Here is a 13,468-nt window from a genome sequence, read left to right as displayed (position 1 = left end):
TAAAAAAAAATGCAAACCAAGCAAAACATTTTCGGCAAAATCAGCACTTTATTATTAGATCAAGGCATCCACCTACAAAAAATAGCTGGCGATCAATCACCAAGTTAAAAGTGAAGCTACACAGCAAGATAATAAAGGACACTACACGTTCCTAAACTGTGCTATGCCCCAAGAGTCAATTTCCTTCAAACATCAAACAAAGAACACCAAGTTAAAAAAGCACAAATTCTAGTGAAGACATGCAATTAAGACATTGCTTAGCTGCACAGTCGACTGTATGAAGTCACCTCTGCAGAGAAGAGTCAGTGCTAACAGGAGCAAAAATTTTTGGTATTTAAAATTATACATAATGCCTCAAAACCAAAAATAGTCCCAACTCCAGACTTGCTCATAAATTTTCCTGACTGAGCATTTGACTGGGACTCAGCAGGGTTGTGCACCCTGCTTGAGCTCTATGGCTGCTGGTCCCCAGGGAAGGGGTACAGCAAATCCTCAGTTTAAGTCCATTTCTTGAAACCTTGAAACTTTTCTTGTGTTCTTTCTGCCTCTCAGAGGAAAAGAAGTGCTTGAGACAGGACAGCTTGAGAAACGAATCTTCAGGTAGTTTCATTTCATCAGCTCTACCAGCCCCTTTGACACAGTCTATTTCTCTGGAGAGAACATTTGACCAAAAAGGTCACATTTTAAAATTTAAGATACATAAAATTTATCAAGTTTAGTTAAAATGCACACAATGTATAAAATAAACACCACATCTCCTGACTCACTGACTCACTACATTTTTTTCAAGATGTAGAACAATTGCCTTTAAATATTCATCTTCTGCCCAGTTAATTCTGCTTGCAATGATGATGTTCTATAAATGAGAAAGATTTACAGGTTAAAACAAGCCCTTGTAAAGGACAATTCCTAGTAAAATATCTTAAAGAAAGTCTGCTTTATAATCTTAATTTGAAAGCCCTTGAAATTCACAAGTGTTTGAAGTAGGCAGGATGGAGGGAAAAAGGAGAAAGGGAAGTATTGCTTTAGATCCTATTGTTGATACATAGGCAAAAAAAACCCAAATCCATGCTTTTTTATTTTCTAGAGGGCCTTGCATACTATCTCTATGTTAAATACAGAAACCTAGAGAACGTTTTTAACAATATGAAGTAAAGTTTGCCTCAACAAAAATAACAGTTAACATTCTCACCCTGCCATTCTGGATTGAAAAGGGGAATTAAAATTTAACCAAAGAGAATTTGCTCTACTTAGGGCTGAGAAAATTTCAGGAATACAAAGCCAAGAGATAGTTTTAGACTCTTATCTAAATGCCAGTACAATGTTAAATTTCTCGTTCTGAATTTGAGATGTAAGACTGTCTCTAAACTCTGCAAAAAATAATGCAAAGATGCTTATGATCATTTCATTCTCTTAGCCTTTAAAGCAGAAGTTTTTCTTCTATACACAGGTCTTCCATTGTTAAACTTCAAGGTTTTAACAACACAAAATTGTTTTCTAAGTTATATTTGCCATACAGTATAATATCTTGAATGTAATCAAAAATTGTAAACTTGGTTCTAAAAGCCACACAGCATTACCTGGAACACATGTTGAATTATTGTAGTAATCCTTCTTCCTCGTTCTATTTTATGAAGCATCTTGTCTGCTTCACATACATTCACATATGCTTGTTTCTCCTTTTGCCTTTTCTCCATGGTATGATTTTGCTGTAGTTTGTCTCCTCCATATTTTTTCTGTACTGTTACATTATTAGGAAAATTAAGCATTAAATAGTTATGTGTACAGTAGAACTGAAGATACTCTTTTCCTCACAGACACCTAGAGCACTTCCAGTGCATAATCCTTATTTCACACTCCACTCCTTCCCTCATATATTCCTCAATATATTTCTTTTATGAAAGAAGCAACACACGCTGTGGCTACTTGGTTATCAAACTATATCAGTCAGTTCCCTGGCCAACTGTAAAACAGAACCTACATTGTATGCTGCCTGCATTTCCCTCACACAGGGAGTAATTTGCATCTCTTTCCTATACCCTGTTTTTGTTTGAGTGCCACAACTTTTATAGGTCCTTTTTATACCTTTTAAAGACCCTTACTCCTTTTTCAGATTTCACTGAAACCAAATTCCAAAGTCATACAAGGAGAATATGAACATGACCAGCGAATATTACTATTTATATAGGAAACCAGGTTAAAAACTAGACTGATTAAAAGTGTTTAGGGGCAATTCATGTGTTGAAAGAATGCGGGCAGAGCATTCCTTCCTTTATCTGCAGAGATATCAGTATGTTCATTTTTCCCATGTGAACAGTTATTTCACTGTGTTTGTTCATTACTGTCTACATATAGACAACTCCCTGCACGTGAATCAAACAATAGCTGTTAGAATTGTGGCAAACCCGGTCACGAAAGAAAGAACATTCAAAGAACACATTTACCATATGAAGCTCTGAATATTGATGTCACGTCTAAATTTGACCCACTCTAACAAGACTACTGAAAACCAATATATGTATACTTCTTTCTAAGCAAATTCCCTCTCTATTCTGCAAATACCTCATAAATGTGCCATAGAACAAAAAAATATCTTTTAGGTGCTGTAAGGCTGATTTAAATGACTAAACAATGTGTAACTTTCTGAGGAGCTTACCTGAAATAATAAAATGCTGCCAGGTTGTTTTTGAGTATTGTCTTGCATCTCTCATTCTAATGTGTCAGTCTCACAAGTAGGGAACACAACAGCTCATCTCATTCTACTCTTTTAACAAGTTTTATAACTGTGTTGAGTTTTGCTGCTTCCCATGTAAATTAATATTACTACAAGAGTAACTTTAAAATATGAACTATATGAACTCTACATTAAAATACAAACCAAAGTCAATACAGGTAACACACTTACAGAGTCTTTCCATTTTAATGTCAGTCAGCTGCTTTTCCTTTTGATGTACTTGCTGAAAGAAAACAAAAAGTATTTTCCAGACTCTTGTCTTCAAAAATACTGAAAGATGCTAATTCAATCCCCCAAAACAGCTAAGAATAACTCTAAGCCAGATTTACTTACATGATCACTTGGAGTAATCCTTAATTTTGACAGCAGTAGGAACTGCACATGTTACCACATATTTAGCTTTGAATGACTTGTGCAGTCATGCTACTTTCCAAGTGCACTCCTTCCCACGCTGAGGTTGATTTACTTGCACTACAGTAACAGAAGCTTCAACTGCCACTCACCTGCTGATAGTCAATTATCATCCAGCTGAGCAGGTTTATGTCTTCCACTGTTTTCAGGATCAGACTAAGGAAAGAAACAGTTACATACCTTAAGACCACTAATATAAGTCAATATCATAAATGTTTAAATCAACTTTATTTAGTTTAAATAAAGAATTTCTGATTTCTCCTAATAGCAAATTAGTAATATGTGTCACTTCTTTTTGCACTTACACTTACAACATCCCTTCTTTTTACAGTTAATATACTCAGTGTCACTGTAGAAGCCAAAGAGTTCTGTTAGTTCCCTTTCAATTCCTCTAAGATTTCATTTAAGTCTGTCCAACATTTTACATCACAGAGTTTGGATGGCATCAAGAAAGCCTAGCCATCTGGAAATGGCTATGAATTAAAGCTCCTAAATCAAGGAGATGCAATCCCTTACCTGTATTTCTGACAGAAATTAAATTTCTCATATTACACTTCATATGCATCCACCTGTTAATAATGGGCAGGCAACAAAAAGCTACTTTTAAAAATGTTTAAGCTTTCAGTTCTATTTCAAAGACATTTTGCTCCTACATAGTTAATTAATAAAGGCAGCAAAGCAGAGGCAAGGCCCTGTTACAAGCCTGTAATGTGTTCGGCTATCATAAATGCAGGTAATTTAGGAACTAAAGACAAAAAGCTCTCTTGGCTACAAGCAGTTCTCACTAGTGAATCAAGAGTTATGATCTCTGTAATCAAAGGTGGGTAAATTCAGAGCCCAACTGCAAATCTACCATGGGTGTATGAAGTCTGATCATGCTGATTCTAGCCAGAAGGTAGACACTATATCATTCTGTCAAATCTAGAAAAAGGAAGCTTGCTTTCACAAGAGGTAAAATGAAATAATCTAGAAATGTGTCACAATAAACTGTGCAAAGTTCATTGCTTTCTAGCTGTCTGACTCCCAAGAACACCTTACCGTGAGTCCTCATCATCTTGATCCAATTTGTTTCTGAGGGCATCCACAATTTGGGCCCTGCATATTGCAAGAAATAGCATATGACTGATGAGAACTCATAGGAAACTGAGAAAAGCAGGAAACAGAGAGAAGCAGATTTAAATAAGTAATATAAGAACATAATTTCCAAGATTCCACTTTCGTCCACTTTCACATTGGAATTATATAAACAAAATACTCAGTACCTTTTAAATACCACACTCCTTAAATAATGGGGCTTAACTCTCAGGACAGGAAAGATACATCAATGATTATTTGTGAGAATGACAACTCCTTTTTCTCTTGACCAACATATTTGGACACCATTAATCCCAGAGTCTGCAGAAAGGAAGCTGGGCAAAAGTGTAAATTCAAATAAACAGCCATGAAACACATGCCTAACATTATTAAATTCCATCTTCTCATAGGCATTTGGAAAATACTGCCAAGAAATATGCTTACTGATCTGTACAGTCACTCTTTCCCAACTGTAAAGGAGCTTTTGGGTGTACACATTTCAACCTGTAAGTTTTTTTGTTTTGGTGGGCTTTTTTTTGCTTTGTTTTCTACAGCATTCCTATTGTTCAATGGTACTGAAAATCTCCCCAGTCTCCCATATCACTTTAAAATCCTGTACCTATGTATATATGCATCTATGTATGCACACACACAGAGAAAAGCTCCAAATAAAGGGTGAAGAAAATTCTACCTTTGCAAGGCCAACGTCCTGTTGTGCAAAGAGACTGCTGCATCTTCTAGATCTCTTTCCAAATCTTCTGTGGCACTGAAAGACAAAAAGCAATTAGAGAGACAAACTGAGTGTGAAGATAACAGAGTTTAAAAGCAGTGTCACATTTCAACTTGCTTTCTACATATCTAATTTTAGAATTTTTCATGTGAGCCACAAATCATTAGGGCCAGGAGTAATTTAGCATGTGAAACTATATTAGCGAATTCTAGCCATCATGTAAAGGACTGCAAATTTAAAACCCACATCAGATACAGAAGTACATTGGGAGGATGAATACAGCATTTCTTCCCCACAATTTTTCTTAGTTTCCATTATTTTCACCAATCTTTTCTGAAGTACTGATTGTAAATCCAGCAATTCACTAGGAAGGAATAACTAGAAGAGAATTTTGAAGCTATCCAGTGACATACCTCTGGATAAAGTGTTCTTCCATTTCATGATCAGGGAAATTTTCCTGACCTGCAAAAGACAATGTTGCTAAAACAAGCACAAGAGAGACTTTTAAATACAATCTATAGAGCACAAACGATTAGCATTTTTGTGTGAACAAGTTATTTCTTACTTCTACCTCAAAGCTTTATTATCTTTTCCTGTTAATGAGGCTACGCTATCAACCAGCTGTATCAGAGAAATAATTAATTTAGCATTTTTTAGATAAGCTAGAGCTGGTTCTTGCCATCACTCTATGTATGCCACTGGATAGTTCAACGGAAGAGCATGTACCCAACTGCACCCTGGGCTGTATCAGAAACGTGTCCAGCTGGTCAAGAGAGGTGATTCTGCCCCTCTACACAGCTCTTGGCAGACTGGTGTGCTGCATCCAGGCCTGGGATTCCCAACATAAGAAGGACATGGATCTCTTAGAGAAGGTGCAGAGGAGGGCAATGATCAGAGGGCTGGAGCACCTCTCCTATGAGGAAAAGGGTGAGAGAGTGGTTGTTCAGCTTGGAGAAGGAGGATGGGGATTTTGCTGAGTCCTTGCAAATGAAGGAGCTTACAAGAGAGCTGGAGAAGAGCTTTTTTCTAAGGTATGTAGTTTGTATTTGGAAGATGGTAGGTTTAAATTAGATATACTGTGGGATGATGAGGCACTGGTAGAGGAGATTGCCCAGAGAAGCTGTGGATGCCTCATCCCTGGGAGTGTTCAAGATCAGGTTGTCAGGTTGAATAGGGCTCTGAGCAGGATGATTTAGTGGAAGTGGCTGTGCATGGTGGGAGGTTAGGAACCAGATGTGTTTAATGTCCGTTCCAACCCAAATAATCTCGTGACTCTACAGGTAATGGAAACACCTTAAATCAGTATTGCTGCCAAACAGTTTGACAAACTTTTGGCAAGACTTCAGCCCCAGTGACCAGATTTCTGAAAACCGTCAGTACATGTCAGGTGAACCTAAAGTTCAAACCCAGAAAAGGAAGGAGAGGACAGCGGGCAGCAGCTATATGGCATCTTTGCAATCACTCAAATATGTCTCAAAAGCTGCATAGAAAATGTGTTAAAATGTACAGCCAGGAAAAAAACCCCCATCATTATTGCAAGGAATACTCTTAATAAATAATTAAAGAAAAGATTAACAAACTATGTAAATATATATTTATATATTAAAATATAAATGCCACATCCCGTTCTTTGTTAGTGCAACATCCCACTGCGGGGAGGGATATACTTACCGGCAAGAATAGCCGTGTTCTGCTCTATGAGCTTCTCCTTCATTTGGTCCCTCATGCTGCGGCGGGAGTAAAGCGACAACGGTCAGAGGCTGCGCATCCCTTCATCCCACCCCCGGGCTGCTCCCCGTCGCGTCCCGCCAGCACTAACCGGACCAGAGCGCAGGCCTTCAAGTCGCCGGAGCCGTCGCCGCTGCCCTGGTAAAACGCCGGGGCCGGAGTCAGCTCCAGCTCTCGGGTCGGAGCCGGAGCCGGAGTCGGAGCCGGAGCCGGAACCGGAGGCGGAGCCGGGGCCGGGACCAAGTCCCACTCCCCGCTCGACGCCGCCATGACAGAACTTTCGAAACGCGCGGCTCCCGACGGCCCGCCCGCCTCGCGCCCCCCGCGCCTGCGTAGAGTAGCGGCGGGGTGGCGCTGCCCTCAGTGGCCTGGTCCTGTACGTGCAAGCGCAAAAAGAAAATAACATTGTCAGAGCACTAGGTAAAGCGCAATAGTTCTTCCCTCTGACCTAGTTCTCACATGGAGATAGAAGCAATAGGTGCAAGCTACTAACGGAAGTAAAAAATTGACTGCAAAAAGTAAGCACTAAGTGAAGAGAGCTGCTGCATAGAACAAGACTTAATTGGTTTTAAGAGCAAGTGCCGCTGTCAACCCAGCACGATGATCCTGTTTACCATTACACCCATGACCTGAAATGTGAAATGTGTCATATTCACACATTATTGAATACGGCCAGTGCGAAAAACGCCAATCACTTGTGTTTTTTTAATTTTAAAAGTTTAATAATAATAAAATGGTTATAAAAATAGTAATACAATTAGAGTAATAATAATTTAGACAATTTGAATTAGGACAATTGGAAATATGAGACAATAGAGCTAAAGAGTTACGGACGTTGGGGTGCCGTTTTCAGTGCAGCACAAGCCCGAAAAACGACACACGTCTACAAAGGATTAACCCTTAAAAACAATAGCCTGTTGCATATTCATACACCTCATACATGATGCCTAAATTCCATTCAAGCACAGGATTATGTCTGGTCATCGTCAACTTCTTCCTCTGAATCCTAATAGTGCCTTCAAGGCAAGAAGAAGTTTGTTTCTTCTGACAAGAGAGCAATAAGTTCTCTCTGAAAGATTTAGGTGTCCTGTGGCTGCTATCTCACTGCAGGTCATTTCTTTTAAAAAAAGGTATCCTACATAGCATAGTTTATATTTTAACATTTTTATAACCTAAAGCTATATTTAACACACTACTTAAGAGAATTAATACAGCATTACTGTCTAACACAACACATATAATATTCATTTTAATATTTGTGAAAAGCCAATCATAAAATATGCATTTTTCACACCCAGGGATGCTGACTTCTGTACAGCTCTGGGCACCTTGTTCCAATGTCTGACTACCTTGGACAGCTTCTGTAATTGTCTAAGGGCGGGTACATTACGGCTCCCCCAGCCAGTCTCCAAGAGTCCTCAACAATTTCTCCTTCCTCTTTGAGCTCTGCCACCAGGCTGAGCAGATCACCACCTCACACAGCTGATTTCTCTGCTGCCCCCAAGTCTAATCTGGCAGACACTCCTCCACCAAATAGCAGAGCTCACGGCAGTGCTGCTGTCCATGCCCCACGCTGTGTGGCCAGCCAGGGCACCTGAGCTGGCCCGAGCTCAGCCAAGCTCTCAGCACAGCTCACAGGCTCCAGGGAGATGCCTCAGCTGCAGGAGGAAGGTAACTGTGCTGCCCTCCCCACTGGAAAAACCCAACCAAACAAAAATTATAACAGCTTTAATAAGTTTAATATAAATAAGGTACTTTGTATATACGGTGAGCAGCATTCTGCTTAAATTCATATAGAAGTTTAAAATTTTTAGCCAGATCCCATATAATGGGGGACTACAACTGTTCAATGGTGCTTATCTTGGTGTTGGCAGTGCTGGTAATATCTTAAAGGCCTAGAAATGAAACAACACACTTTTGAGCCAATATTAGTGTGGGAGATAGTATAAAAGCTGGTCTTTATTGGAGGCCTCCAGGGAAAGATATGGAAAAATGCCCTTCCCCCCATATGTGGTGAATACAGTTTTATATAAGTTCAGCAAATTAACATAGCTGCCAAGAATTCTCAATTAGATGCACAAGTGATGAAGTAATTCCCACCTGTTCAGCCATCTCTGAATCCTCTTCCACCCCCTGCTATCTAAGGAGAGGAGCTAAACTTTGCTTTTGAAAATGTGTCTCAAAGAGCTGCTTTCAATCTTGGCTCCCAGAAAGAACCAAGATAGGATAGGGGCCTTGAACCCCTGGGGTTTGGAGCCTCTGGAATCTATTTTATCTTTCTGCCTATCAGGGTAGGGAAAAGCTGAGGGGAAGTATTGGGGCTAGCTGGGAACTATGTACCACAATAATCTACAAAGCTATGAATATATGTGAAGGAAGTGTAACAGCAAAAATCATTCTGGCATCAGTGGCCTATTTCTTTGTAACTGCCTACAGAGAAATAACGTTGATTATGTTTACCCTGTTCACTGTTTCAGCTCACTTAATTCTCAGTGGTCAAGCGTACACAAACTCTCTTCATGGATGGTCCATGCCACCTACACAAGATAAAGATCTTCAGCTCAGAAGCAAGCAGATCTTATTTAAGTCTGTCTGCAGTGACTCTACTGAACCAGCCTCTATGTGCCATGTATTGACACATAATCACACATATTCCCCCCACACCCCTGCACCCTAAGATTCTTACCTTTTGCTTGGCAGCACACTTATTCACATTGATTACATTCTTTGACATATGCTGTATAACTGAGAGAATGTCACTCTCAGTGAGAGATGTGTAGCATTGCAGAAGCGGTAACTGAAAGGAAGGAAATCCATTAGAAAAGCCTATTAGAATAATCCAAGTACACTGGGTTCTTTGCAGTTTTTCTTGGACAATTATGGTCTCTTGTCTCACAGTGGGATGTTTTAAAAGCTACTGCCCTACTACTGTCCCCTTTTAGTAGTACACAGGGAGACAAGAACATGGTGAAATACCATGAGGAATGGAGGAAGTGTGCACCTTATAAGAGTGGCCTTTAGGCACACTGAGTCACAAAGTAGGAGGTGGCCTGACAAGCAAAACTTGCAAACATGCATCTATCAAAGAGTTTCAGAGACAAACAGAAGGCAGCTGCTGGAATCATGGATGGAGGGATGTGAATCATGTCATAATTCACAGTGCACAGCTCCATCAGGTACTTGGCCAGAATGTTCAGTTTATCTGCAGTATGTCAGAGTTGAATATTGGCTATCTCCAGAGCATGAGCATCCTGTCATCTTGGTTTAGTTACATAGGAAGAAATACTTCCTTAGAGAGTACAGGGTTGAAATTCAAGTGCCTTTATCACAGAACACTTCTGTGTTCTATTTGGCTGCTCATAGTCTAGGACTGCCCCTTTCAATGGCAGCCTAGCAGTCACCTGCAATGTCAGTGTCATGTTTCACTGTGGGAAACTGCAAGGAGTTATTTTAAAATTAAATGGTCAGGAATAAAGTTAAGTCAAATGAGACAAACATTGCATCTAAGAACTGTTTATTCCTAATGAAAAACAAAATGTAAGGGAGTTACTCTACTAAAGAGGGTTAGACAAGACAGAGCAAGAGTAAGAAAAATGGGAAAGAAATGGGGGGTAGGAAAGACAGTGAGTGAGTGAGTGAGTGAGTGAGTGAGTGAGTGAGTGAGTGAGATGCCACTGGAGGTCAGGGAGTGCATCCACGAGGTGAGGGGTGTGCATGCTGCTTCACGGGCGACTGGGCTCAAGGTGAGGGGGCACTCGGGCCCAGAAGCCTGGAGAGGGTCTCAGTGAGGATCACAGCAGTGAGGATCACAGCAGTGGGCTGGCTCAGAGGCCAGCAAGGTTGGATGCAGGTGGCTTAGGCAGGGACACAGGGAGGCAGAGCAGACACAAAGGTGACAAGAGCCAGTGAGGAAATGAGAGTCAAAAGGCAGGCTGGGGCCAGGGCAAAGAATCAGGGGATAGCCAACAAGGCTGACATCAAGGACAACAACCAGGCTGGTGGGAGTCTGTTATAGAGGATGAAGAGGTAGATAGCTTATTCTACAAGCAGCTGGAGTATGTTTCAGGATCAGCAGCCCTTGTTCTTGTAGGTGACTTTAACCTGTTAGACATCTGCTGGGAACTCAACATAGCAGAGAAGAGGCAGTCTAGGAGGTTCTTAGAGTGCATGGAGGACAACTTCCTGTCACAGCTGGTGAGTGAGCCCACCAGGGTAGGGACAATGCTAGATCTGCTGTTTGCAAACAGAGAAGGGCAGATGGGAGATGTGATGGTAGGAGTCTATCTGGAGCACAGCGATCATGAAATTATAGAGTTTTCAGTATTTGGTGAAACAAGGAGGGACATCAGTAAAACTTCCATGCTGGACTTCTAGAGGGCAGACTTTGGCCTATTCAAGAGACTTATTCAAATAGTACCTTGGAAGCAACCCTTATAAACAAAGGAGTCCAGGAAGGATGGGTGTGCTTCAAAACAGAAATCCTGAAGGCACAGGAGCAGGCTGTCCCTATGTGCCAAAAGATGAGATGAGGAAAATGACTGGCCTGGATAGGCAAGGAGCTTTTGAAGGAGCTTTTCTTTTTTTGAAAAAAAAGAAAAAAAAAGAGGGTGTATCACTCTTGAAAGGAGGGTCAGGTAACTAAAGAAATGCTTAAGGGAGTTGCTAAGTCATGTAGGAAAAAAATTATAGAGGCAAAAGCCCAGTTAGAACTCAATCTGGCCACTTCTGTAAAGGACAATAAAAATTATTTTTATAAATACAATAATGGCAAAAGAAGAGCAAGGACAACCTCCATTCTCTATTAGATGAGGGAGTGAATTTAGTAACTAAAGATGAGGAAAAGGCAGAGGTGCTTAACACCTTTTTTGCCTCAGTTTTCAACTGAAAGACAGGTTGTCCTCAGGACAACTGTCCTCCTGTGCTGGGAGATGGTGTCAAGGAACAGAACAGCCCCTGTGTAATCTAGAAGGAAGCAGACCTGCTGAGCCACCTAGGTGCTCACAAATCCATGGGACTAGATGGGATCCATCCCAGGTGATGAGGGGGCTAGCAGATGAGCTTGAGAAGGCACTTTCCATCATTTGCCAACAGTCCTGGCTCACTGGTGAGGTTCCAGAGGACTGGAAGCTGGCCAGTGTGACTGCCATTCATAAAAAGGGTGGGAAGGAGGATCCTGGCAATTATAGGCCAGCTAGCCTGACCACTGTACCAGGTAAGGTTATGGAGCAGTTTATACCGAGTGCCAGCACACAGCACTCACAGGATGGCCAGGGTGTCAGACCCAGCCAGCACAGGTTTAGGGGGGACAGGTTGTGTTTCACCAACCTGAACTCCTTTTGTGACCAAGTGACCTGCCTGGTGGATGTGGGAAAGGCTGTGGCTGTTGTGTACCTGGACTTCAGCAAGGCCTTGGCACTGTCTCCCACAGCACATTCCTGGAAAAGCTGGGAGCCCACGGCTTGGACAGGAGCACTCTGTGCTGGGTTAGGAACGGGCTGGATGGCCGGGCCCAGAGGGTGCTGGTGAAAGGTGCTGCATCAGCTGGTGGCTGCACACCAGGGTGTCCCTCAGGGGTCTGTGCTGGGACCAGTCCTGTTTAATATCTTCCTTGATGATCTGGATGAGGGGATTGAGTCCACCAGCAGTAAATCTACAGGCAACAGAAGCTGGGAGCATGTGTCAATCTGTTGGAAGGTAGGAGAGCTCTGCAAAGGGACCTGGACAGGCTGGATGAATGGGCCAAGTCCAAAAACATGAAGTTTAACAAGACCAAGTGCTGAGTCTTACATTTTGGCTACAGCAATCCCCTGCAGTGCTACAGGCTGGGTACAGAGTGGCTGGACAGTGCCCAGGCAGAAGGGGACCTGGGGGTACTGGTTGACAGCGGCTGAACATCTGCCCTTTGAGTACCCCCAGGTCCCTTCCTTCTGGAGGAGACAAGGTAAGAAAAACACTGTTAAAAGGGCAGAAAACAGGATCCAGCTTTGAGGCGGTGGCTGGCTCTCCAGCGCTGTCCCAAGATATGAGGGATCGCAATTTGTGCACTTTATATTCGTCACTGTGCACAAGTGCAATGCAACTTCTACAAGTTTTCTGACCATGGTTTTCCAAGTCAGTCTTGTACTGCAGACAGTGTTTTAACATAGGTCGGGAGGAACTCCTTTAAGAGTAACAAAACAAACCATAGAAGTTGTGTAACAATCTGATAACAAGACAAGCAGAATGGCTCAAGGACATCCCTAAAGCATTCCTGGTAAATCTCTCCCAGTTAAATAATTCCTTTATCACTCTGTTCTGTCCTTCAATTTCACTAACATCAAGTCTATTCTTATTATGGTAGTCAAGAACGACTGAACACCAGAAACAAGAAAACAGTACAACAAAACAACACTGCCATGATACATGGGATGGTGAAAGATGTATTTGTTCTTGTTAACCACTGAATTAATTTCTTAAATTTCAGGGAAAATATTAATGTGCTACAGACAAGAAGAGGGGGGCACAAGAAGCTTGTGAACAGATGTAAGCACAACTACCTCTGAAGATGTATTTTATTATTGCATTGACAGGTTTTCATTAAACATATGGATTTGTTTTCTTTGCAGTATTAAGTCCTCAACATCCATAATTCTTTCTTAAAGGCAGTCTCTTTCACTTTCCAGTCAAGAAGTCTCAATTTACTGTTCATTTCAGCAACTTGTCAAGTCCAAGACTACTTTCATAGTTTAGCATTCTAAACCTGAACTTCTTCCCTAGGTAATACACGGAGGTACGGTTGGCTACAGTACATC

The 13,468-nt window shown here is 41.4% G+C and overlaps 1 protein-coding gene across 2 annotated transcripts; it reads right to left on the bottom strand.

The window, feature by feature from the left end:
- Positions 1 to 38: 38 nt before the first annotated feature.
- On the bottom strand, positions 39 to 13,397 carry CENPH (centromere protein H). Of its 2 annotated transcripts, XM_026796501.2 has the most exons (10): positions 9,364 to 13,397; positions 6,769 to 7,051; positions 6,621 to 6,676; positions 5,363 to 5,429; positions 4,911 to 4,985; positions 4,184 to 4,240; positions 3,238 to 3,301; positions 2,906 to 2,957; positions 1,581 to 1,741; positions 39 to 856 (listed from the first exon to the last, which is right to left on the bottom strand). In XM_026796501.2, exons 2-10 carry the CDS (start codon positions 6,945 to 6,947, stop codon positions 764 to 766), a joined length of 804 nt encoding a protein of 267 aa, XP_026652302.1. In that variant the 5' UTR covers positions 6,948 to 7,051; positions 9,364 to 13,397; the 3' UTR covers positions 39 to 763. The 2 variants fall into 2 exon arrangements, with proteins under 2 accessions (XP_026652302.1, XP_074389747.1); XM_074533646.1 differs by having other exon boundaries at positions 5,363 to 5,411; positions 6,769 to 13,397.
- Positions 13,398 to 13,468: the final 71 nt, after the last annotated feature.

This window comes from Zonotrichia albicollis, chromosome Z, assembly GCF_047830755.1.
Source record: "Zonotrichia albicollis isolate bZonAlb1 chromosome Z, bZonAlb1.hap1, whole genome shotgun sequence".
NCBI lineage: Eukaryota > Metazoa > Chordata > Aves > Passeriformes > Passerellidae > Zonotrichia > Zonotrichia albicollis.
This window is presented reverse-complemented; position numbering and strand designations above follow the sequence as displayed.